Source organism: Bufo gargarizans, chromosome 10 (assembly GCF_014858855.1).
Source record: "Bufo gargarizans isolate SCDJY-AF-19 chromosome 10, ASM1485885v1, whole genome shotgun sequence".
Taxonomy (NCBI): domain Eukaryota; kingdom Metazoa; phylum Chordata; class Amphibia; order Anura; family Bufonidae; genus Bufo; species Bufo gargarizans.
In genome coordinates this window covers 25,203,889-25,225,980 of record NC_058089.1, presented here as the reverse complement: position 1 = coordinate 25,225,980, position 22,092 = coordinate 25,203,889, and the positions used below count along the sequence as shown (strand labels likewise).

At 44.3% G+C, this 22,092-nt stretch overlaps 2 protein-coding genes across 4 annotated transcripts in view; one reads left to right on the top strand and one right to left on the bottom strand.

Annotated features, from left to right (window-relative positions):
- Positions 1-530: 530 nt before the first annotated feature.
- Positions 531-16,021, top strand: LOC122920205. The gene is made up of 2 exons (XM_044269487.1): positions 531-629; positions 14,391-16,021. The coding sequence occupies exon 2, from the start codon at positions 14,399-14,401 to the stop codon at positions 15,944-15,946; it is 1,548 nt and encodes a 515-aa protein (XP_044125422.1). The 5' UTR covers positions 531-629; positions 14,391-14,398; the 3' UTR covers positions 15,947-16,021.
- Positions 10,231-22,092, bottom strand: part of LSP1 (lymphocyte specific protein 1) — a 79,635-nt gene continuing 67,773 nt past the window's right edge. For all 3 annotated transcript variants that reach the window (XM_044269490.1, XM_044269488.1, XM_044269489.1), the window contains exons 9-13: positions 21,065-21,199; positions 19,871-19,969; positions 19,721-19,795; positions 17,293-17,371; positions 10,231-10,882 (exon numbers count right to left, since the gene is read on the bottom strand). In XM_044269490.1, the coding sequence (XP_044125425.1) occupies positions 17,297-17,371; positions 19,721-19,795; positions 19,871-19,969; positions 21,065-21,199 (384 nt within the window). In that variant the 3' untranslated portion in view covers positions 10,231-10,882; positions 17,293-17,296. The remainder of the gene's footprint in view (positions 10,883-17,292; positions 17,372-19,720; positions 19,796-19,870; positions 19,970-21,064; positions 21,200-22,092) is intronic.

Sequence of the window (22,092 nt, the reverse complement as noted above, 5' to 3'; positions counted from 1 at the left end):
TCATTAGAATGTTACAGTGTATGAAAAGTGCACAAATCCAGAATCATGTAACCATGGAAATGTCTCACACTTCAAGGATACATTATTTATTTATTTATGTATTTCTGTGTACAAATCAATTTATATAATTAATCTGGAATATCTGCCTTTTTTTTTTTTTTTTATAAATCTACGGTTCCTCCATATATATTAGTGCCAAGTGCAAATTACTAGGACCATTCACTGCAACGCCCGCAGGGTTTCCAAACTGAAAAAAAAATTGCGTACATGAACCCAATTATTGTAGTTCCCTATTGTACAGCAATGACTTTTTCCATCCATATATTATAAATGGATTTGGAGTGTGAGCTCTATGGCACCCATGTCCAAATAAAATATATGTTTTGGCCAGGTCACATATCTGGTGGTAACCTGTGAGGTTGTCTGGACAGTAGGGGGGGCCGTAGTCCCATTTAAAACGGTGGGTGTTCCCCCTCCCCTTGACCTTTCCTGAGCCCCCCTTTCCCTCCCCCCCCCCCCCCAAATTCAGAGTTTTGCTGCCCCCAGGTATGGGGGTCGTTTTCTTCCAGTCTCAGACGAAACAAGGGAGCTGGTCACAGCTGAGGACACCTGCTAACGACTTTGAACAGGTAATGAAATAAAAAAGGGGGCGCAGCGCACTCCATCTGAATGTGGGTATTAACCTGGGGAGAATTGAATCACAGCGGGGACAAACAGCTTATTTAACTAATGGTACGGGTAGTGTAAGGGTTAACTTAACTGTTAATAGCGCATAGGATACTATTTACATATATATATATATGTCCACAAGTAGCAGCAGTGACTTTGTCAAGTGCACTAGCAGAGCTGTGTTTGTCATTCCATGCAACATCCAAATGTGTTAGGGTACATGCACCCAGCAGTGTAGATTATGCAGATTTTCGTGCGGTTTTCGCTGCATTTCTGCACCAAAATATGCATATGTTACTTGCGGATTACGTCCCGAATTTTGACGTGGATACTCCCCAGATCTCTCCATTTGCATTGCAAAAACAGTTGACATGATGCAGATTTTAAAATCCGAAATTTGTGCACCATATACAGTAGATGGTACAATCAGCATGGAAAAAAATCCACACAATTTACGTCCGTTTTTTTACATAAAAATGTTGCAAGATCCCTTTTTGCGACTTTTGGGAGTGGTGAAGGGCATAGCGGGGGCCGGGACTTCGGTTTCCAGCAAATTTTATTCTCTTTTTCGCCTGAAACTGCAATCAATGTGATTCCAGTCCAGGAGCATAGACTGCCGATGGTGCAAATCCTCCGACACCGCAGGGTGGAAACAAAGAATGGCGTAAAAAGTTGGTCTTTGTAAATGATCCCCAATATGTACAGTGTGCATGTGGCCCAAGCTATACTGTGACTGACAGATGTTAACTCTTGAGTGACAGCCACAGTTCAGTATTGATTGCGACCTCATGTTATTCCATCTGTAATCTGGAGCTCTACAAATTGTCAGAGCGCAGCAAAAGCTTCATTTGGGATTTTGCATGGGACTTCAAGTGAACCCATGTAATGTGTACCCAAAAACATGCAGTCCCATACTGTTAAACTTAGTTCTGCTTCCTGTTAGGCGCCCCATTGCCGTATTGCGGACTGCATTTGCGGATCTGCAATACACGGGTACCGTTCCGTCGGCATTCCGCATCACGAATGCGGACCCATTCACTTCAATGGGTCCGCAAATCCGGAGATGCGGAATGGTGCAGAACGGAACCCTACGGAAGCACTACGGAGTGCTTCCATGGGGTTTTGTCCCGTACTTCCGTTCCACAAAAAGATAGAACATGTCCTATCTTTTTGCGGAACGGCCGTATCGCGGACCCATTCAAGTGAATAGGTCTGCGATCCGCTGCGGCTGCCCCACGAACTGTGCTGGTGCATTGCAGGCTGCAGCACGACCATGGGGCGCACACGCCCGTTGGAAAGAGGCCTTAATCTGTTACATGTATGTTGTGTACTTGCTGGTCTGTATCTGTGTATGGCATTGGAGTGTCCTGCTAAGACTATTTTCACACTTACGGCAGTGTGATCCGGCGAGCAGTTCCGTCGTCGGAACTGCCCGCCGGATCCGCCGATCTGGGTGTGACTGAAAGCATTTGTGAGACGCATCCGGATGCGGATGCGTCTCACAAATGCATTGCAAGAACGGATCTGTCTCTCCGCTTGTCATGCAGACAGACGGATACTTCTTGTATCTTTTTTTCCGGTATTTTGAATGCCGGATCCGGCACTAATACATTCCTATGGGGAAAAATGGCGGATCCGGCACTAATACATTCCTATGGGGAAAAATCCGGCATTCAGGCAGGTCTTCCGTTTTTTTCGCCGGAGATAAAACTGTAGCATGCTGCGGTTTTATCTTTTGCCTGATCAGTCAAAAAGACTGAACTGAAGACATCCTGATGCATCCTGAACGGATTACTCTCCATTCAGAATGCATGGGGATAAAGCTGATCAGGATTCTTCCGGCATAGAGCCCCTGTGACGGAACTCAGCGCCGGAAAATAAAAACGCTAGTGTGAAAGTAGCCTAATCCCACGGATTATCATCCTGCACCGTATAAAGACTGACGGACTGACAGTGTAGATATGACTGGACTTTAAAATCCTACATATCCAAGATTTTAAGGGCCTCATTCACACCAGTTTGTTAGATTTGGAAAGCTCCTGCTGGGAACTGATTTGTATCACAACAGGCCAAGCAATTCGGGGCCAATCAGGGGCCCGGTGGTCACGTGTCCAGGGGTCTAGGTGCTATTTTCATTTCTGAGGTCAGGTTACAGCGTGCTAATCTATTTAATGCCCCATGGGATGTACCTTCTTACTTTACACTGTGCAGCTATATATATACTGTATACATTACTGCAAGGGAAGAGCAGATCTTCAATCAAGATGGCGGCGGCCGGCTCTTTGCGCTCAAATGGATGAGGTAAATATGATTTTTTTTTAAAATCTCTTACCACCATTCATGGAAAATTAGATTCGCAGCGAAGCAGAATTTCCTCCTGCTTCGTAGTAGCGAATCTATTTTCCCTGAATGGCGGTAATAAATGTAACAAGTCATACTTACCTCATCCGTTTGAGCACGAAGAGCCAGCCGCCATCTTGTTTGGAGATCTCGCACGAAATCCCGTGCGTGGTGACGTATTCCAGCCGACATGATGATGTCATCAAGGGCTGCACGGATTTCAGGCTAGATCTTCAATCAAGATGGCGGCGGACGGCTCTTCGCAAGCAAATGGATGAGGTCAATATGATTTTATAATTTTATTTGTTTATTTAACACTGAGTTATTACTTATTGTCGCGATCAGCTATAAACGCGCTATCTGAGGGTTACAATGACGGGAAGTGGCGCAAATGCCGCTCCCTGTCATTGCGCCCACTACTTACAAAGAAATGCGCTTCATGACGAATTAACTCGTCACAAAGCAATGTTTTTTGCAAAATTCGGACAAGCAACCGAATCAAATTTTTTTGTACTTTGCTCATCTCTACTTACTGCGAATCACTCATTTCTTACATTTCTATCATTAAGAGATGCAACACTTTGGCGATTTTCATGTGGTTTTCGCTGCTTTTATGCACCGAATCCACACCAAAATCTGCATGTATTAGGCCTCATGCACACGACAGTATTTTTTTGCGGTCCGCAAAAAGGGGTTCCATTGTTCTGTGATCCGTGTCCGTTTTTGTTTCCGTGTGTCTTCCTTTATTTTTGGAGGATCACCAGACATGAAGGAAAGTAATAAAAATCTAAGTCAAGTTTGCCATGCAAATAATAGGAAAAAACGGACGCGGACGCGGATGACAATCTTGTGTGCCTCCGTGTTTTTTCACGGACCCATTGACTTGAAAGGGTCCGCGAACCGTTGTCCGTGAAAAAAATAGGACAGGTCCTATTTTTTTCACGGACTGGAAACACGGATCATGGACGCGGATGACAAACGGTGCATTAGCCAAGTTTTCCACGGACCCATTGAAAGTCAATGGGTCCGCAGAAAATCACGGAAAACGGAACAACGGACACAGGACACAACAACGGTCGTGTGCATGAGGCCTTACTTGAAGATTTTGTTGCGCATTTGTCCCAGATTTCACCCTTTTGTATCGCAAAGGGCGAAACTACCATTGAAAATCCACACAGCGAGGGTCAATTTTAGAAAATCTCATCTACTCCGCCTATTTGGGCGCATTCACACGACTGTGCGTTGGCCATGCCCATTCTGCGGATCCGCAAAACACGGGCACTAGCAATGTGCATCCCGCATCGTGGAGTGAACCCATTGACTTCAATGGGTCCGTGATCTGCCAGATGTGGCGGCATGGACCCGGAAGCATGCGGAAACACACGGACGCCCTTCTGTGTGCTTTTGGGTCGGTGCTTCCGCGGTCTGCAAAACGATCATGGCCGTCACATGGTCGTTTGAAGGCGTCCTTAGGACCCATTCACACGACCGTATTTTTCTGTTCGGATCCATTCCGCAATCTTGTGGATCGGGTGGAGACCCATTTATTCCAATAGGGCCACAAAAGATGCAGGGGACAGATGCGTCCGCATCCGTATGACTGTTCCGTGGCCCCACAAAAAAGATAGAGCATGTCCTATTCTTGCCCATATTTGTAGACAAGAATAGGCTTTTCTATCATGGAGAAGGATGTTCCGTTCTGCAAAATGCGGAAGGCACACGGCCGGTATCCGTGTTTTGCAGATCCAGAATTTTTCGGCCGCAAAAACTGATACGGTCATGTGAATGAGCCTTTAATCTGTGGATTTCCCACGTGAAAATCTGCGCATAATGTGCACAGTGTGCATATAGACCTACGGTCACATGCGGCCCCTTTACACTGGCAGGTAATTGCCCATAACCCTTTCTCTGTGTAGTGGTCGCGACTCGCGTCAGGTTATTGCAGTTCAGCTCCCATTCACTAGAACGGAAGCTGATCCGCTGTGACCCGGCACGTCTGTCTGCTTCCAGCTCCAATCTCGGTGTGAAATCCTGCAGCTGCCCCAAACAGCTGATCGCTGGGGGTGTCGGGTGTCGGACCCCCACTAGTCTGATATTGTTGACCTATCAGTGTGTGCAGTCAACAAAATCCCTTCAAGTGACATGAATTTGTATAAAATATCTTAGAAAACATGTATATCTGAATATAATGAAAAGTGTTCCTTAGAATATAATTGGAAATAATAAAAATAAATGATTGTCACAAAAATTGTATGTAGCCGTTTTATTATGTTTGTTACATGACAACCAATATGGCTCCCGCAGAACTTGTCACCCATGTTGTTTCACGGTCCTGATTTGTCACTCTGCCAAGGTACGTAGGTAGTTATACACCCGCGGCATCCACGTCTCTGCATTTCTAGTGCTGATTCACACAACCGTGATCAGTCTGGGAAAAACGGGCCGTGTGTTGGCCGCATCTCCCAGCCCGACCGCGGCTCCCTTGACCCAAGCTGACACGAACTGAAAACCCATCATGAGGACCTGTCATGGCTACTTATATTTTTTAAAGGGGTTGTCTCATCATGGACAATGGGGGCATATCGCTAGGATATGCCCCCATTGTCTTATAGGTGCGGGTCCCACCGCTGGGACCCGCACCTATATCGAGAACGGAGCCCCGCAAGTGAAGGAGGGTGCACTGCGCATGCGCAGCCGCCCTCCATTCATTTTCTATGGAGCTGGCTCGGCTATTTCCGTCACCCCATATAAATGAATAGGAGCGGGGGCCGCGCAGGCACGGTACACTCCCATTGACTTCTAGGGGGAGCAGGCTTGGAGGACTCCGGTCCAGCCACCCCTTTGCGGAGCTCTGTTCTCTATTTAGATGCGGGTCCCAGCGGTGGAACCCGCACCTATAAGACAATGGGGACATATCCTAGCGATATGCCCCCATTGTCTATGATTAGACAACCCCTTTAATAGCTTCATGCATTCCCCATGTAATAATAATTCTAGAGCATCTATTCTTATGCTATGCCATTCCTTGAATTGCTAGCAGTCTGCAGTAAGGGTACAGAGGGGAGGTAACCAGTTGGGCGGGGTGTACCTGCACAGACTCCCTCTATCCAATCAGTGCTGCCATTGTCAGACTGTGCAGGTACACGCCCCCAACTGGTTACCGCCCCTCTGTACCCTTACTGCAGACTGCTAGCAATTCATTCATAACTTCTAGTAGAAATAATAAAGGAATGGCACAACATACAGTCATAAGAATAGATGCTCCAGAATTGTTGTTACATGGGGAATGCATGAAGCTATTAAAACAGGCCTGTCAGGAGCGGTGACAGGTCCTCTTTAAAAAGGTTTTCTGACATTTTACTCCTGATGACCAATGGATAGGTCATTGGTATCTTATTGGTAGGGGTCCGACACCCTGGTCCCCTGCCGATCAGTCGTTTGTGAGCGCCGCGCCATTCTTGCAGCTTTCCATGCTTGGTATCGCGCTCAGCACCATTCACTTCAATGGGGCTGGGCTGCTCCTAGGCCATGTGACCGATGAACATGTCGTCACTGGCCTAGGAAAAGCTGTGAGAAGGCCTCAGGGCCACTGCCTTCTCAAACAGCTGATCAGAGGGTGGTCCCGGGTGTCGGACCTCCACGATCAGATACTGAGGACCTATCCGGAGGACCTTATCCACTGTGCATCCACATCAGCGCCACCTAAGATTCAGCACCCTGCCTAAACGACCGTATCCATTGCCAAGGGTAAAATCTGCAGTACAAAAACACTGCGGATCTTGTGGATTTAAAGAGGAGACATGTCAGTTTTAGTACAATGTAACGAAATCCCGGCATACGCAAGGAGTCTCCAAGTTTAGGTTTTTTATTGCATCATAAAGTATATATTGTTAGAAAGCGTGACGCGTTCCATATTTTTCTAATAATATATACTTTATGATGCAAAAAAAAGCATAAACTTGGAAACACCTTACGTGTGCTGGGATTTCGTTACATTGTGTTACTGGAGATTTCTCCTTTCCGCTGCAGAGCACACGATTGTGTTGACCAGATCCATCTACATGTCTGGTTTAGTAAACACTGGTTCAATCAACGTCCACGGCGCTCATCAAAGGGACTTGGCTTTTGGTGCATGTCCCTTGTTGTCCCTCCTCCACCCAAGAGTCCGGAACTAAGTAACATATAACTTCAGGAGGCGCACTAACATATTCAACCTGCGGATCTTTATTTTATTCAACCGTAAGTAGTGCAGCAGCTGGATCATGCCTGAGGTGCTTCAGCCTTGCTTGAGAAAGGGCCGTCGACTGTAATGGCCCGAAACGTTGCTGTGCCGCCTGAAATTATATGTCTGTTAGGCCTCTTTCACACTTGCGTTGTCCGGATCCGGCGTGTACTCCACTTGCCGGAATTACACGCAAAAACGCAAGTGAACTGAAAGCATTTGAAGACGGATCCGTCTTCAAAATGCATTCAGTGTTACTATGGAAGCCAGGACGCTATTAAAGTCCTGGTTGCCATAGTAGTAGTGGGGAGCGGGGGAGCAGTATACTTACCGCCCGTGCGGCTCCCGGGGCGCTCCAGAATGACGTCAGAGCGCCCTATGCGCATGGATGACGTGCCATGTGATCACGTCATCCATGCGCGTGGGGCGCCCTGACGTCACTCTGGAGCGCCCCGGGAGCCGCACGGATGGTAAGTATGCTGCTCCCCCGCTCCCCACTACACTTTACCATGGCTGCCAGGACTTTAGCATGGTAACCATTCAGGAAAAGCTAAATGTCGGATCCGGTAATGCGCCAAAACGACGCTTAGCTTAAGGCCGGATCCGGATCAATGCCTTTCAATGGGCATTAATTCCGGATCCGGCCTTGCGGCAAGTGTTCAGGATTTTTGGCCGGAGCAAAAAGCACAGCATGCTGCAGTATTTTCTCCGGCCAAAAAACGTTCCGGTCCTGGAACTGAAGACATCCTGATGCATCCTGAACGGATTTCTCTCCATTCAGAATGCATGGGGATAATCCTGATCAGGATTCTTCCGGCATAGAGCCCCGACGACGGAACTCTATGCCGGAAGAAAAGAACGCAAGTGTGAAAGAGCCCTTAGGCCTCTTGCACACGAACGTGTGCTTCCCATTGCCGTATCGCGGACCGCATTTGTGGATCTGCAATACACGGGCGCCGTTCCGTGGCCATTCTGCATCACGAATGCGGACCCATTCACTTCAATGGGCCCCCAAATCCGGAGATGCGGAATGGTGCGGAACGGAAGCACGGAACAGAACCCTACGAGAGCACTACGGAGTGCTTCCGTGGGATTTTGTCCCGTACTTCCGTTCCGCAAAAAGATAGAACATGTCCTATCTTTTTGCGGAACAGCCGGATCACGGACCCATTCAAGTGAATGGGTCCGCGATCCACTGCGGCTGCCCCACGGACGATGTTCATGCATTACGGGCCGCAGCACGACCACGGGGCGCACACGTTCATGTGCAGGAGGCCTTAGGCTACATTTACACGAACATATTTTGCTTCCATGTCAGTTCTTTTTCTTTTGCGGAAAGGATGTAGACCCATTCATTTCAACAGGTTGGCAAAAAATGCGCACAGTACACCATGTGCTGTCCGCATCCGTATGTCCGTTCTGTAACCCCGTAAAAAAGATAGAACATGTCCTATTTTTGTCCGTTTGGCGGACAAAGATAGGCATTGGTACAATGGATCCGCAAAAAAAGGATGCCATACGGACGTCATCTGTTTGAATTTTTTGCGGATCCGCAATTTGCCGACCACAAAACACATACGGTCGTGTAAATGTAGCCTTCATAGTAACTACTTGCATCCCCCACGTCATAACAACCCCGGAGCATGTATTCTTACGACTCTATGACGCGCTGTTCCTTTATTATTCCTGCTACAAGTTATGAATGAATTACGAGCAGTTTGCAACGATGGTCAGGATGGAAGTTACCAGTTGGGGGGGTGTCCGTGCACAGTCTGACATTATCCAATCAGTGCCGTCAGCATCAAACTGTACAAGGACAGACCCAGGACCGTCTTTAATATTGATTGGACCCTGGGCAAGAGGGAGCACACAAGTGCCGCATTCATGGGTCCATACTTTATTAACTAAGTAGCAGGACATGTAGGGCATATTTGGGGGATGTCCCTGCACTTACTATTATTTCTGGGCGCCGCGCTGTTGCGCGGCTGTGACCCCGTTACATTCTCCAGCGCTGTATGCTAAGTAACAGCATCGGAACACCAGGGAGGAGCTTTTCTCTGTGGGCGTTCCTTCTCCCTGTCCAATCGCAGTGCAGAACGTCACAGCCAGGTAGAATGTGAGTTTTTTTTCCCCCTGGCTGTGACGTTCTGCACTGCGATTGGACAGGGAGAAGGAACGCCCACAGAGAAAAGCTGATGTCTCCTCCCTGGTGTTCCGATGCTGTTACTTAGAATACAGCACGGGCGAATGTAACGGGGGCCACAGCGGCGCAACAGAGAGGGGCCCAGAAATAATAGTAAGTGCAGGGACACCCCCCATCTATGCCCTACATGTCCTGCTACTTAGTTAATAAAGTATGGACCCATGAAAGGTCCTTCAGTGGCCAGCGGGGCTCAAGAGTCAGTTGCCTTGGGGACCCCAGAAACAACTGGACCCGGGGCAGCTGCCCCTTTTGCCCCGCGTTAAAGACGGCCCTGGACACACACCCAACTAGTAACACCTAGATGGAACTTCAATGCAAACTGATAGCAATTCATTCATAGCTTCCAGGAGGAATAATAAAGGAATGGCACAACATATAGATGCTCTAGAATTGGTATTACATGGGGAATGCAAGTAGTTCCTAATGTCAGGAGAGATGACAGCTCCTCTTTAACATCTGCACTGCAGGTCAATTCCCACTGCAGACGTATTCGACAGGGTGTAGGGTGTAAGATTTTGCGAAATTTCATCCGCTGCTGATTTTCCACATGCAGTTCCCCGGAGGGAAATAGCCTCTTGTGAACGTCCTAGAGAAGCTTTGCTTTTTTTGACGGCAATCGTCTGCAGATCTATTCAATAAAAAGAAATCAAAAAAAGAAAAAGCAACCAATCAGATTCCAGCTTTCTTTTTTTAGTGGCCACTTGGAAAATGAAAGCAGCAACCTAATTGGCTATATAAGGAACTGCACTATTTCCGTTGAATCAAAACACCTACAATAAATGAAACCTACACGTTGTGACCTATATTTCAGTATTTTATTTATAAAGCATAAAAAAGTTGTTAAAAAAAAAGACCCACTGTGATTGGGTGATTTGGACATCATGTGATGTTTTTTTCTTTTTTGCTGAGTATAGAGGACCGTATAGAGATGTGTGCTATACATTACTGATTTTGTGCCTAAGTCCAGTTTTGTACCAGCAAATATGGACCCAATTACCACTTATTGGCCTTGAACGCTGCTGCAGTAAATCAGAGAGCAGAAAATTCAATACAGCGGAAAGCTTAAGCAGCACATTGAAAGAGAATTTTAGAAATTTAAAAAAATTGACATCGGCAGCTACTCGATCAAAAAGTAAACTAATTTGCCAGCCTAGAGCATGGACAATGAGGATCCTTGCAATGGTAAAGGCTCGGCAGTCACAAATTGTGACATAGATATGACATGAGTACTGAGCTCAGCACTTAGGCACGATGGTTTGTGAAGCTAGTTCTCCAGGGTGGAGCTGCGTCGTGACTTGTAGCACTTTAATACACAGCTCCGGAAAGGACACGGGGCGAAAGCTCAAAGGGTGGAGTTGATGCATCCAGGTAGAGAGGAGGCAGCAGGACTTCATATTTCAGCAATAGAAAGACGGATTTTGTTCCTTTCGTGATTGTAATCAAGTTTTCTAGAAAAGAATGAGAAAGGAATATGTTATCTAAGGTTCATATTTACTGATCATTACCTGGGAGTCTAATATACTTACCACCTTGAAGTTGCGTCGATTGGCTACTCAAGAACCCGGTCACAAATAGTGTTTGTCTTCTGAAAGACTTGCTTCTGCCAATGTCAGATCCTTTGCCAGGTTTCTAGTCTGGTAGGTGGGTGGTTCTGCTGAGGATGGGCCAGAATTGCTCCTCTCTCTGGCGCATGCCCAAACTCCTGAATCCATCTCATCTGCGCATGCGCCAGGGAGAGTAATAGTTCTGGCCCAGTACACAGAGCAAGTGACATTCCCGTCCACTGATCACACCAAAAACCTGGTAAAGGAACGTGACATTGGCACAAGCAGGATTCTCAGAAGAGGAGTGTCAAGTGACGGGGTTCCCAACCACCGATATACATAGACAAAAAGAGCACAGTAGGAAGAAGTGCAGAATTCAACTTCTCAGTAAACTAACAATTGGAGGCACAACACTTTTGTAGGTGTTGAAGGCTTGTGTAGAGCTTTCTTTTTATTATTGCAGCTCGGCAAATCATTTTTTCAATTGGTTTTTATTAAAGATTTTGAGCCCCTTTCTCTGTTCAGCCTTGAGATTTTCTAGTAGCAGGCTCTGTATTTTTACTGTTTCCTGTCAAGCAGCTCAGCTGGCGGCTCCTTATCTCTCATCACCGACCTTATAATTCACTCATTATACCTCAATTCTTATCTTACTGAAAAGAATGGGGCTTAAATAAGCATTTGTGATCTTTTAGTAATTCAGAGAGAAGGTAAAAGTATGATTCACACAGCTAGACAAACAGTTAATCCTTTGTGAGAGAAAGGCTGAATATTTTTTAATAAAGACCGATTGAAAAAATAATTTTGAGCCCAAAATGAGTAAAATGCAATTATAAAATAAAAATTGCCCCCGAAGATGTACATAGCAGTTAAATATGCTGCCAGGGTCTGGAGCTCGCACTGGCTCCGGTCCCAGATCAAGGTCTAATGTAGCCATGTGGCAATACTCCATAGAACTTTGTAGAAGAAAGCGTAAGAGATCTGCCCGATGCAGGTAAGAGATCTGCCAGGTGCAGGTTAGTAAAAAGGGATCTTCTTTATTGTAAGGAACAGGCAAACTACGTGTTTCAGGGCCTGGAGGGCCCCTTCATCAGGTTCTGAATGGGGCCTTTTCGGCCCCTTGTTTGTCTGTTTCTTACACTAAAGAAAATCATTTCTTTCTTCTACATTTCTTTCTTTTACAAAGGTTCTACGGAGTATCGCCATAAGAACCGATATATGACACTTCTAGCCGGTAAGTAGGTTTAGGCCCCATTCACACGACCTGTAATTTTGCTCCATAAAAATGCAGATCAGACCCATTCATTTCAATGGGGCCCCAAAAAATGCAGACATCACACTATGTGCTGCCCGCATCCGTATGTCCATTCCACGGCCCTCAAAAAAAAAAAAAGGCAGGATATAAACAAAAATAATCATTGTTACAATGTGTCCGCAAAAAAAAAGGATTCAACATGGACATCATCCATATTTTATGTGGATCCGCATTTTGCAGACCGCAAAATACTTACGGCAATGTGACTGCATCTTTAGGCCTCGTTCACATTTCCATTTTTCACTGACATGCGCTATCCGCATTTTTAACGGACAGCACACGTACCCATTGATTTTAAGGCTCACGCTTCAGGTTTTTTTTATCGAAAAAATCACAGAGACATGCACTACTTTGGTCCGTGATGCAGACCAAACACGACCATTATAGTCCATGGGATGGTATCTATGTTGCGTCAGCGTTTGGTCCGTTTTTCACTTACCACTAATAAGAGATGATCTGGAAATTAATTTTCACCCTAGCAGTGTCCGTGCAATACGGATGACACATGGAGGACAAAAAACGGACACACGGACAAAACACGGGCGTCTTCACTGATAAAACAGGTACAGATTTTTTCACGGAGGTCAAATGGACACGTAAATGTGAACGAGGCCTTAGTGTGAGGACTAAACACATATCTGCCACAGTGCCATACAAGGAGTGTTCGAGTATGAGTGGCCCTGCTTTGGTCTCTGCAGCACCCCCTCCTGGTGGAGAATGTGATATGGCATGGAACTTGGAAGGCACATGGAGGTTTGGAAAAATACAGTGGAAAAATGTCTACCGGGTGTATATTTAGCCTAAATATTCCACATCTAAAGCATATAAATTTAAATTGGTGGGTATTTAGGGTAATGCTCGTGAACAAAAAGGAGTAAATGATTTTTTTTTTATTAACACAGTCATAACTGTTACAATCTGCTCCATGATGAGACGATAGTAATAATAATATATGGGGTCATTTATCAAACTGGTGTAAAGTAGAACTGGCTTAGTTGCCCATAGCAACCAATCAGATTCCACCTTTCATTTTTGACAGCTCCTTTGGAAAATGAAAGGAGGAATCTGATTGGTTGCTAAGGGCAACTAAGCCAGTTCTACTTTACATCAGTTTGATAAATGACCCCAATAGTTTTTCAGATTGACCATTATGATAAATAATTGGGCCTCGTTTATCAAAAGTGTTTAACAGTAAAACTGTCTTTGTAGCAACCAATCACGATGCAGCTTTTATTTTCCAAAACCAGTTTGAAAAATGAAAGCTGTGCTCTGATTGGTTTACATGAGCAACAAAACCAGTCCTACTGTCAGACAGTTCTGATAAATGAGACCACCTTTTGGTACCACTAACCTAATAGATATAACAATAATATACCTCCCAACCGTCCCAGATCCAGGGGGATAGTCCCCGGTTTTGGCGAGTGTTCTGCGGTTCCAGAATGGCTGAGGTATCTCCTGATTTCAACTGTACCTGAGTCCTGAGTGAGTGCCATAAGCTCCCTGCTCCACCATTCACCGGTCTGTACTCTCTCCAGCAACAGGAGCGACGTGGTGATGTCATCGAGCCTGCTGTGCTGTGTAGTAAAGCGCATAGGCCCGGGGATCATTCCCCAGCCAGGGAATTGGCCTATGCACTCTATTTCTCAGCCAAGCATCCGCGATACAGAGATGTCATCATTCCTGTTGCTGGGGAGAGCAAAATGTGCTCTGTTCATCAGGGTAATGGGGCCAGGTGAGTATTACTTTTTTATTTATTAACATTATAAGGGCTTAACTACTGTAAGGGGCCAGCATTGCTGTAAGGGGGCACTAAGGAGACAATACTATTGTAAGGGGGCACTAAGAGGGTGTAACTACTGTTTACAGGCACAAGGGGGACTGGGCAGTATTGTGTTTATAGACAGCCATTAGAGGCCTGGGTCAGTGTTAAGAAACTGTTGTCCCTCCTTGGCCATTTAAAAAATTGAGAGGTATGCAAAAGCGATGGCACCTCGCATGTTACATGTTATAAAAATATTATCCTGTCCTATTACATGCACTTGGCTGTTTTAGGGGCATATTACAAGAAGAAGACACCTTCTTTGTTTTTGATCCCACCAGGTTCCATCATGCTGCTTACAGTGAGCCCACTAGAAAATCCAGGGCCTCCTTCCCCTGTTCCTCCACCAACTCCCCCAAAGCCACGTAAAGACAATGCAAAGTTTCAGCGCCTTCTACGGAAAGCTGCCAAAAGAAGTGGCGTGCAAGCTTCTCCGACACTGACCACTAAATCCTTTCGCTCAACTCTCTCTCCGGTCAATGAAGCTGATTTGGAAAGTATAGAATCATTAGCATCCCAGAAAAATAAAAAACCTCCTTCCATTAACTTGCCCCCAAGATTTCAGTTCAAGGCAGTAACGCATCGAGTGCCTTCTCCTTACCCCAAACAGAAGTTCACCTTCACTGTAATTGAGCAACAAAGTCTCAGTCAATATCTAAGTCCTAGCCCAGTTCCTGATTCATCATCACCTTTTAGATCCAGCTCACCCAATATCCTGTATCCTCAAGGAGGTAACACCACTGATCGTTTATCGCCAAGGCTCATTGCTAAAAGTAGTTTGAGACCGTGCACGCCACAAGCCACAGAAACATTTCAAAAACAACCCCTTGAGCCTCACCGTCAGATTTTAACTCCCCCTGCTATAACTGTATGTGAGACAAATGGAGACGATGCAGGACCTCTTTCCCCTAAAATAGACAAGTCTACGCATCAGACACAAATAAATGGATTTTCCACATCAAAATGTGAGGACACAGAATTATCAAAGGGTTCCAGATCTTTACCTGATCAGCAGGTGTCCACATACAAACCCAAAGCTTGTAGTCCTAGTTCAGAAAATGAATCAATAAAGCCAGTATCTACATCAACAACTTCAGAGATTTCACACTCTAGGTCTACTCATGGTTCCAGGACATCATCTGTGAGTCAGACCTTAACTGCCATCACAGTTTGTCATGATGGACCGTCAAAAGTCACTGTTAAAGCTGTTCCAGTTGAAGTCAAGATTTCTTCAAAAACAACTGGAACTACCCGTGTAACCTCAAGTACAGGCAACTTAACGAATTCAGAAATTGTTCCCAAGTCAGAGGACCTAACCATCTTGAAACTACCTGAGAAACCTAAGCCTCCTAGAAAGAAGCCTGGTGGAGGATGGGCAAGGCTTGTCAAGCACCTTGTGGTGGAGCCAGAAGAGCCAAAATTTCCTGAATTACAAAAAGCAGGGGACAAAACTGAGAAATCAGTAGAGGAGGTGAAGGACAGTACTGCAGGGACTCAACAGAGCAAAGCAAATCGCGCTAACAAGATGTGGGATGCTTTACTCTACCACATGGCAACAGCAAATAAGGGGCAAGAGAAGCCTGGGTCAAGTGCTCCCCCACCACTTCCTTTTTTCCGCTCTCGTTTGCCCCTTCTCCTGCACCGGCCTCGTTTTGATGCCAGAAAGCTAAAAGAAGCAGCATCACGGCCCCTGCGCAGTGTGACCGCTTTCTTCCACAGGAGAGTTGCTGACAAAGGAACACCAAGTACTTTCAACAGGACTGCGTCAGGGTGGAGCATTAATGGGGAGGATGCTAAGCAGGAGAAGCAAGCAATCGATGTTGATATGAAACATTGAGGGAAGATGGCCCTTAAACCTACTCCAGACCATCTGCATGCACAATGCCCTCTACATAAATAATATGCTACCTAAGGTCTTTTGTATTTCTGTACTATTTTATATTGTTGCTGTGGTTGTGTAGTGGTTCCCACATTATTCATGCTCCTATGTGCATATTAACAGTTCACATTCTCTGGCATGGCAGGTTCTTCTAAAAACATTAATGATGGGTACCGTATGAAAGATGACTGTAAGAAGGTGTAAAGATGCACATCAGTCATTAGGGGGCAACATCCTGCATTTTAATATATTCTATTTCATGCAGGAAGGGCCTAATTAGAAAGAAAAAAATTAAGACCAAGTGCATGGAGACTGTAGGCAGTATGGCTCCACACTGCAGAGCCACATGGCCTCCCTCAGGTGTCCTATGTATGGAGCTACAGAGAGCATTCAGTGAAGTCTTCCTGCACAACAATGGGAGCCCTATTATGATTCTGCACAAAATGGAGGCATAAAACAGATATGTACATGAAACCTAGGGTTAAAGGGGTTATCACATGAATTATTTTCATGCCGAAAGTCCTCAAATGCTGTTAATATTGATTACCCCCTTACCAACAGACAGGGCTAGAAAACTGTTTGTAGTGGCTGTTTTGGAGTGAACAAAGCATCAATCTGACTGCAGGAAGGGTGAATGAGTTTGCATGTCCACCAGCAGTCAACATTAGGGGGAAGTTCACATTGCTAAACACAAGGTGGCCCCACACCGTGCAAGTAAAAGTAAATGTCACAACTTTTCATTGGATCATAGATACAGAACATAGCCATGACGGCTGTACATTAGGCTATCCTTGTAGTCATCTTTCCGGTGCATTAATCCAGAACACTCACATTATAAGATCATCATTACACTTCATTTACATAGGACAGGCTTGAAGTCAAAATTAAAATCTCAAACTCTAAATCCAATGTGTCAATAATTTCGTAAGTACAGATATGACTTAGTCAGTGTACTCCACGCATTAGTCTCACCACTTAAGGTGACAACCTTCTCGTAAGGTGCCAATTAAGGTGACAACCTTCTCGTACACATTTGCTGCCTCCTCTAGATGCATGCTCTCATCGTTCCAAATCAATGAAAGTACAGGAAACACGTTTTCTTTCCAAACTAAACCTTCCATGGTGCTCAACTGATACATTTTAGCTGTGTCCCATCAACCGCTAAAGGGTAGAAACTTGCCCACTTTTGCAACGGGTTAGAAGGACAAATTATTACATTGAAAAGAACGAAAGTTAAGAAATTGAGCGAGAGTTACAAAGAAAGAATGAAAAAGAAGGATGACTAGAAAGGGTTTTTAGATTACCTCATCAAGGCTCGTCCATCCTGACCTTCTCATATTTTCCATGTCCAGTTGGAACAAATTTGTATTTTGGCATCGCATTCTGTGGCAAAGACCATGTCAAAGGTTAGACTGGTAGCGAATGTTGTGTTTTCCATGATGTTTGTTTTACATATATTGTCCATTATTGGACACATAATCACAGTCGAACTCCTGAGTTCACTGTTATTGTAATACTGGGTTATCGAGAAGTCTCCATACATAGATAAGGCCTCATGGATTGGTCAGTGTGGTCTTGTGAAACACCCTTTTAGACAACATCATAGGTACTATAGAAGCAGATCATAATGCTGCTATGGGAACCTTAAGACAGAGGAGGCCCAATCCTTCTTGGTTCCATCCTCTTTGCTACTAGGTATTGAGAACCTGTAGCGAACTCAACAGGAACTGCAGTGTTGGCAAACAAGCGGATGGGGAATTGGCCTATATTAGGAAGAGGATGAATGAACACAAGGCTCTTCTGTCCTGGGTAGCATCATTATGGGAGAACAATTTTAATCTTAGCTATGGTGCTCCTCTTCCTAGGAAAATGGCTGCAACGTTCGTGGTAGCCCCCTCAAACAGCTGACTGGCGGGGACGCGGGTAGTCAGACCCCCGCCAATATGATACTGATGATCTATACTGAGCACAGGACAATATCAAAATCTAAGACTAGATTCTAGATTTCTAACACTAAATATGCTAATGCAGGTTCTCTATGTACAGGAGAGATATGTCCTTGTGTGTTTTCAAGGCAATATCAACCATATAGATGTAAAACTCAATTTGTGCAAAAACTGACCACTTTCTCTATGCTAGGAGACTTCTAAACCCCTTCTATGATAATTATATTAGTAATCATACAGTGTATTAATTCTAATAATATATGTTAAGAATATTTAGTAAATAATAAAACATCTAAAAAAAAATAAGACTTTGGGGAAAATTGTTCTGCTTAAAAAAATGTATATATGCTAGCTAACACTCTGATAACCAGATTTTTTATTATAGTATCTCAAACAATCCCAGTTAGGAGTAATTCAACCCATAACATGCCTCTTCCTCTGCTGACCAGGTTTTTCTTTAAAGATGAAATACATAATATAACAATATATGTAATAAGATGACACTTAGGTCAGATTTGCACGTCTTGATTTTGCATTCCTATGATGGTGGGCATTAAAGAACCTTCAATGGAGGCAGACCACTGCCCAAAGTAAAACACATTGCGTTTCCATGCAGCTACCACAAGGGGGAGCTCAGTGCAAACAGATGATTACAGTAACTGTATAAAATTCTATGCACTGAGCTCCCCCTAGAGGTGGCTTCAGGCAGCCAGCTTTGTAGTAGAAGGGAAGCAGAAGTGTATCTATGCCAGGTATCAAGTGTGAATACGTTGAGAAATATGAATGCCATATTTATAAAGTACCTGTTCTACTTTACTGACATAGATGTTGGATAAAGTGGATGAGGCCAATGTTGACTTTTTTTATTACAATCTATTTTTGATTATTTTTAAAATGTCAAAAGTAAATTCATCAGAAATCTGGGGCATTTCTCTTTGCTTGCTGCGTTGCCTCGGGGGTGACTGACGGACACGTACTCAGAAACTGGGTGGGACAGGGAGCCCATACTAAGTTTTGCTGTGGGGCCTTATGAGTACTGTGGATGCCCCGTATGCTGTGAATTTGAGTCACTTAACCCATGGTCTGTCCAGACATGTGAATCTGGCCTTATTATCTCTGTATTCTCAGAATCCAACGGATTTTCTAATAATATTTGATACATGCATGTGGGTGGTACCATAGTCATATGAGTATTCAATTATGGTCCAGCATGACCATTACCAGGATGGATATGAGTAAGCAATAGCGCTTGGCAACTCTGTCAGTCCCACAGAAGAGAATGAGGGGTGGTCATACTGCATTCACTCAGGGAGCTTGGGTGTTTGGACCCCCAGGGATCATACATTTATCACCTATTCTGTAGACTGGTGACAAACGATGTTCTAGGGCCAACTCCAAGTTATAAGACTACCCAAGAACAAGACAGCCAGTCAATGACATGGGACCATTTGAGATTCATAAAACAATGGGTATTTACTATATATTTTATGCCTTTTGTACATTTTGGACTGTCCTAAAGACACAAGATGATGTCTATGCCTGCAGGCCTATGAGCAGGTATAGATATTTTGCCTCTTTCAGGCCTGTAGGATATACTGTATGTGGTCACGCTCCCACTGGTAACTTCACCCACTTTTCTCAAACGTTGAGAGGAGATAAAATTATAACACAAACATGGTATGCACCATAATTTTTCCACTTTTTGTACCGAACCCATTGGTTTCTATATGTGAAAGAACTGATCATGAGCACGGTTTATAATATGATGTCTATAAGGAAAGTTTACCTTATTACTCTGTACTGACTTGGAGTTCTGCTCCCATAAGCTTTTTTTGCTGAGCACATCTCCCGGCTTCACCTCCTACAATACAAACATGTAGTTGTCATCATCCTCCCCTTACACATATGCCCAGATGTCATCAGCGTCCAAACTTACTGTGACTTTTGGAGATGGTACTTGGCCATCTGGTTCAGATTTTCCCTTGCCCCACTGGTTGATCATGTCCGATACAGCAATGTTTATGCCTTCTGTGTCCTGTGTAGAATAAGGAGTCCACCATCGTGAGACATACTGTACCATTACAGTTGTAATTATGATATTCAGTATCATCACCTTACTTGGAAATATTTGTTAAAGAGGTTATCCCATGATTAAGGTAAAAAATTAAAATCAGATATCGTATAATACATGATAATCTCTTTCTAACAACGCTAGAGCCATCCCTGTACCTCACATGGATCCAGAGATCTCCACATTCTTTGTTACAATTGCTCTACTAGATTTAGCTGGCAGTTCAGAGGATGTGTCTTTTCTACTGCAGCTCTTTCCCTATTACAGCTCAATAGGCATTTGAAGAATGGAACTGAGCATGTGCATCCACCTCAGCAAGATGGACAGAGAAATAAGAAAAAGAACAAACAGCAGGTGGCGCTATACAGATTCCTTTTATAACTCAGTGGCTTTATAAAATTTGTAATTACATGTAATTACAAACGTATTAAAATCCAGCTGCTGGTTTGAAAACTGCTGAATATATTTTTCATGGGACATCCCCTTTAAGCTCTTTTTAGGACCAGGACCATATGGTAGACCTTAGTACCTATAGCCTAGTGTCAGTATAGCTCTTACAACATGGAAAGCTTGTCATGGTGCATCTCTGCCAAAAAGTTGGACGGTGCTGCCTAAAACTAGTCAAGGACAAGAACCTTCCAAATACTCAAACACTGATCTTAAAATTCACACTCAGACTGACCGAACTTGAATATTTATTATGTGAATGAAGCCTAATGGGACAAAGAGCTGATATAAGGTTTAATGTTATGACGACAAAACAAAAAATGCAGGACATCTCATCACCATTTGCCTTGAGATCTGCTGCTCAGGGTTGCCTGATGATGCCCATCATAGCCAAGAAGATTGACACCTGATTCTATAAATGTTTTTATGAGCTTGAATCAAATTACAGAAAATTATATGAACAGCTGATCCTCAAAAACCCAAACTCAGGTAAGTTCACTCCTAGGAAGAAGAAGACCCAGGTAACCTTCAACCTACATTTTTGGGTGCAATCACTCTCTGTTGAGACTACTTTACTGATAAACACAACCTATGCCATTATGTGGGTCTTACCTTGCAAGGGGACAACTTAGATGCTGTGGTGACATCCCCTGACTCCCACATGTTCTTCTTGCTTGACACTGCATCTGCTGGACTTAGCAGTTCTAGAGATGGCTGTCGAACCAAGCGGCCTGTTTTAGAGGACGACTGTGGAGGAAAACGAAAAGCTGACATAAAACCTCCATTGCAAAATCTATGACAGAGCCCTCCGATATGCACTTTCTATAATACCGGTGTCTTCTTATGTGGCACAAGGGTCTTTGGGCCCCCTGAGGCTACTTGGCCCGGTAGCGACTGCTACCTCTGCACCCCTATAGCTACGCCCCTGACTGGGGTACTGCAACTGATGTACAGTTTTGGGGAAGAAGATTCCATATAACTTATAATGTTTTCATTCCAATTCCTGCTCTTTCTATGTTGAGGAGTCCAGCGGGTGCTCCTATCAGTGATTGACAGCCTTGCTTGTATATGTATGTATACAGAGATAGCTTTCAATAGGAGCGCCCACTGAACTCCTAAGCATAGAAAGAGCAGGAATTGGAATGAAAACATTATAAATTATACCTCTTACATGTTTGCGCTATTGATTTCTGTTGTTCTACCCCATTATAGGAGTAGAACAAAGAAAATAACAGAGGTGCCAGATTTGGGACATCACTGACCTGAATAGAGCCAAACAAATCCCATTGACTATAATAGGGTCCATTCGACTTCCATTCAGGAGTCCTTTTTTTTTTTAGCTGAGAACAAAGTCCTACAGTTGTGTTCAAAATAATAGCAGCGTGTTTAAAAAAGTGAATACAGCTCAAAATCCTTCTAATAACTTGTATTTCTTTACACACAAATGCATTGGGAACACTACACATTCTATTCCAAATCAAAACATGAAGACAAATATATCAAATTTGTGTTGTTCCTCTAAAACAATTGAAGAAAAGTAAATATTAGGCCTCATGCACACGACCATTGTTGTGTTCCGTTCCGCAAAAAGGGGTTCCGTTGTTCCGTGATCCGTTTTCGTTTTTTGTTTCCGTGTGTCT